Source organism: Adiantum capillus-veneris, chromosome 11 (genome assembly GCF_014529385.1).
Source record: "Adiantum capillus-veneris isolate H3 chromosome 11, ASM1452938v2, whole genome shotgun sequence".
NCBI classification, from domain to species: domain Eukaryota; kingdom Viridiplantae; phylum Streptophyta; class Polypodiopsida; order Polypodiales; family Pteridaceae; genus Adiantum; species Adiantum capillus-veneris.
Window position 1 is genome coordinate 142,535,837 of NC_140941.1, and position 5,136 is coordinate 142,540,972.

The 5,136-nt window shown below is 38.9% G+C and overlaps 1 protein-coding gene across 1 annotated transcript; it reads right to left on the reverse strand.

The window, feature by feature from the left end:
* Window positions 1-2,729: 2,729 nt before the first annotated feature.
* On the reverse strand, window positions 2,730-4,086 carry LOC147448136 (uncharacterized). Its single transcript, XM_086523758.1, has 3 exons — window positions 3,909-4,086; window positions 3,716-3,781; window positions 2,730-3,595 (listed from the first exon to the last, which is right to left on the reverse strand). The coding sequence occupies exons 1-3, from the start codon at window positions 4,084-4,086 to the stop codon at window positions 2,730-2,732; spliced, it is 1,110 nt and encodes a 369-aa protein (XP_086379884.1).
* Between the last annotated feature and the right edge of the window lie 1,050 nt (window positions 4,087-5,136).

Below are 5,136 nucleotides of genomic sequence, written 5' to 3' on the forward strand. Positions count from 1 at the left end.
CAATTTCCAAGGTTTTTGTGTCTTTTGTTCCAATTTTCTTGATTTGAGTGACTTTTCTGTGTCAATTCTTCACCAAAAGTGTATATTCGATGATCTGGAACCACACTGGACCAAATACTATTAGTTTCTGGTCAAAAGGTCATAGGGGGTCATGTATTGCCACGTATGTTTCGACACCAAATGGCATGTTTATGGTCTTTCCTACCAAAATATGGTTTTGATAGTTTTTTCCTTGAACTTTTCAACCCAATTTGATGGTTTTGGTTGCTACCTAATCTACTTCTAAGTGTTGAAATGAATTCTAGGAACAAAAACTAACAAACGATACAAGACTGAAAGAAAAACGGATGATGGAACAGTACTTTCGAAGCATCAAAAAAAATGTAAAATAAAATGCTTTTGTATCTCACTCACAACTCCCTATGCCTCTCATGAATAAATCTAGCAAGTTCCCAACTTCTAGCCTCTACCAAGCATTGAACCACGAGTCTAGCTGCCTGATTGCTAAGGTGCAAATGGTATGGAAATCAAAATCAAAGGTCTCTAAAGTGAAAGCTACGACTAGGTCACTCACCACCTAAAGATCACTATATTTGGCAATGACACCAATATTAGCGGATCACCGCGATGAATGTCTGTAGCATAGCTATTCGGCACTAACATAATGTCAATGCAATCTAACAAGGTATCAAAATTGCAATTCATCATGATCAAGGTCCTAAAAACTCCAACAGAACATACCAGAAAGGTCTCCATATGGTCTAGGATCACTCTCATATGGCTGTATTAACGTCAAAAAACGACCATTAACACACTCAAAACAGTCGATTTAGCTTGCTAACATGCAATTGTGAACCAGAGCAGAATTGCCAATGATACACTATAAATTAAGGAGCAGTAGACAAGGAACACAATGCAATAATTGGAATCAAAATTGGATAGCCTGAGCTCAAGATAAATGGATTACAATGTGCGAGAGAATAACCGCTCTCAATCATATGCTCTAAAGGTCATAAAACCTTGATAATGTAATGTGTCCTTTCTTACTTACAAAAATTAGGCTTTATACCTAGGGCTTCTCTTGGCTAGTGGCCGACTTTACAAGGCTTAGACTCAAAATCAAGCTACTCAGATTTTACATAGAGTAACTCAAAAATTAGTTGGCTAAAATAAAAGATCCTCATTGTCCATCTGCCCAACAGACATGGATGCACGTGTACCTACCAACATTTTCTATGGTAATCATCTATCTCAAAAGAAACACAAAAGATAAGTTAAAACTATGCTTTAGATCCATGATTTTGGAGACCCCTTTGTATGTTAATGATGTCATTCACATCACTGAAGAATTTGAAGTTGTTTGGTACGGTTAAATGATACATATTGGAAAAATGGTGTTACATAGTTTGCGATTTAACATTGAGTATGTTTTGTTAATAGGAACCATTATTATCAACGTTATATCTTGATGGCCCGTGTTTACTATCATATTGATGGCTCGTAGGAATAATATCACATTGAAGTTGATATTAACCATGATAATTGCCATGCCTATGTCTCGTATTCATGAGATGGGAGACCAACTCCCACTTAATACACGTTATTCATATGGTGACCATTGTCCCTGCTAGAGGATAGAGATGTATGTGTTGGGTCACCCTCCTTGATGCCTTGGGCGAAATGTGCGTTGCTTTGGACCTTGGATAGTGCAAAAACCAATTGATGCTTCCATCACCTTATTTTAGTGATGATGATGATTTGTTTTATCTTAGCCTTTGTTGTTTATGTAGCTTGACATACACTGAGTGTTATAATTTATGTATGTCATACATCTTAGAATGTACTCCTCTGTCCTACTCCCTCTCCCTCTCTACACACAAACTCCTTGCTTAGAATGTACTCATCTCTCCTACTCCCTCCCTCTCAACGCACATACTCCTTGCTTGATGTTGATTATGGTTGGAGAAAAAATAACGAATTATGGTTCAATTGAGTAGATGATGTTGTAGTGCTAAATTTTGAAGCCGAAGGGAGAGAGAACTCTGTTTTTTTTAATGGGAGGGCTTGTAGATAGGGCACACAACTACAAAAGTAGAATTGCTTATGCCAGAGATTTATGTTAGACCTGAACATCATGAGTTCGAATCGATGTTTGAACAGGAAGATCCAATGTGTATCTTAATACGTAGAGATTGGACCCATATAAAATTTGGGGAGATTCTACATATGGAGAATAGAGAATACAATGAAAGACAAATAAAGCTGACATCTTATGAGCCTTATCAAGAAAGCATACAAAGTAGACACTACTATATAAATAGGCGACTATAATATGCCCATATTACAAGGTGTGTTGGGTCAACTTACAATTTAGTGTTCTTTCCTTGCATGAATCCAAATCATGCATTTTTCCTTGTTCAAGCTTACGTCAATGAATCATCAAAATCATAGCCAAATAAAAAGCATGTGGTTTTGATAGCTCAACTTAATCAGGTCATTGAACATGAAATATGCTTTTAGAAACCTGATACAAAAGATCTTTTGTGGCATTTTTGAAAATATTTTTTTGTCATGGATATTAGGGATGCTCATGAAGCTGAGATGTAAGTATTGGGTCATAAATGGTATATGGAAATGGATAGGTAAGTATGTAGTTCACTCAATAGTTTATAATTGCAATATGCTTGAGATGTGATATGTTAGCTAGGCATAGCTTACTAAGCATGGAACTAATGACGACAAACAATGCCATTCTCTCCCATGCTAGTGCAACTCATGCTGGGCACTTGTGAAATTGCATCAACTACAGGTCCTTCATAGAATTCCAAGATTGATGATGGATCAAACACCCCAACAAGGCAATCAGTGGCAAAAATGGACGACGCTTTGAACTTTTCATATCCACCCATAGTTGGCATAGGAACTCCTTCTTTCACTTGGCTTATGTATGAATCCTTATATGTTTGTCTAAGCACTCCATCTACTTGACTAGATAGGTTTAGGAAAGTGAACCGAAGATCTAAATGAGCAAAACAATCTTCACTATCAATGCCATAGTTGTGTATTTTATTGTCCTCCTCATCAACATAAGTCACATTGATAGAAACCTTCAGCAATCTAGCCACTTGGATATTGATAGAGTTGACTTTCCTAGCCCTTGTCATCTTGAAATCACCATGAGGAGAAACCCATGATTCCCCAGCATTTGTGTCAATTGTTATGTTTTCATCATCATAAAAGACCTCCATTTGATCAACGTCATTATCCCACAATCCAACTTTCTTTGCTCCAATGCTAACTTTATGAGAACCAAACATGATACCAATCGCCTGGACCCATGTGAAGTCCCTTGGACGTCCTTCCACCCGCTTGCCAATGAAGTGCCCATTGATGTGGAAGTTAGTATCTGTAACAATGCAAAAGTCTTCATTTGCTTTGCCATGGAAATAAAAGAGACCACCATCTCCACCAATGAAACGAGGATCCTTGCAAATAGCTCCTATCTCATTGCAACCATTTGATGTACTAGATGTGACTGGTGGAGAGCCAATTGTTGAACCATTGGATGATGATCTCGGAGGACTTGATGTAGCACCTGATGGACCAAAAGAGTTTCTTGATGTGCCATTTGTTGTTGTGTCTACTCAAAGGCTTACTAAATTAGGTCATGGGCTAAGAGAGCTAGATCTAATGTTTATTGCACCATTCAAATTACCCGGAGAGCTTGGCGATGAACTAGGTGATGCACTTGTTGAGTTGCCCGATGTTCCACTTGATGTACCTAAAGCATATGGATAAATGTATTCATTTTGGTGGTTGCATGAATATAGAACAATTTCCATACTTGGATTTATAATTGTATGGGATCATACATATGTATATTATATAATATACATATAGTTGCGTACCATTGGTGTTGAGTTTGCATTCGGTGGAGCAAGTCTGGCAATCGATGTGGCAGAGAGACTTGGAGTTGCCATTGTTGAAGTCGGGGCAAGGCTCCGGGCATTGCAAGCTACCCCCACACGATTCGCAGTATTTGGAATCACGGGCACAAAGCGCCGGCCCCTGCATCATTATCGCCATCACCGCCACCAAGCACGCCGCACGAATCATCAATGTACTTGATCTACTACTCCACAGCTGCATCATGACTGCTGACGGTGCAGCAAAGCACAATACACTCACAAAAGAGAGGGAGAGAGAGTAGTGCGATGGTATGTTGTATATTAAGGCCGTCGACGTTACTTTAAATAGTTAGCTCAATATGAGCTCTGCCTGCTTGCTAAGAGGCTTTAATGAGCCTAAAAGTTCTAACCTAGCCTAGATGCATGATTCTCTTTCTCTATCGCAGCGCCCGCGCGCCATGAAAAGCTGGAGCCGTTGCACGACTCTTTTTCTGGAAAAAAGAGGAAGATCATTAGTAGCTGAATATTCGCTTTGAACGTAGTCCTCCAGCTTCTCATTACCTAGGCTACTTGTGTATCGTGGGATTTGAACTCCTACACGCTCCCACCATCGACTCCATGACCTCTCTTTAAGCAAAGTTTTGGGGCGACTTTCACAAAGGGCTGGGTGGTCCACGCATCTAGAGGATCTTGCCCTGCAACCTAGTTGATTGCAATAAACTCCACAAATTAAAGTGCCACACTCTCACACATTTCCCATACAATCAACAGAGTGACGCGCTCACTCTAGCCTTTTAAAACGCCATTTGGCTTCTTGCATCACTGCTCCAAAGAAACCTAAGTTTAGCGAGTAAAAATCTTTAAATTTAGCGAGTAAAAATCCCACCTAAGATTCACCTCTAAATTTTAATTTCAAAGGTGACAAGACCTGCAAAATTCAAAGAAATTTAACGAGTAAAAACCTTTAAATTTAGTCTATTTACCTCTAATAAAAAAACTCATGTGTAGGTTTTTCAAGGTTTTTGGAAAAAGTTTTCTTCAACCATTGTTTGCATGCTATGAAGAACACAAAACAAGATCTATCTTTCTCCTATGTGTCGTGCTATACATGTCAAAAATGGATGACAAAAAACAAGCGGCGCACTTGAGCGAAATGGGCGGTTATCACCAGTACAAAATCGAGGAATTAAGATTTTAGGCTTGATGTTATATATAGGGAGCAATGGCG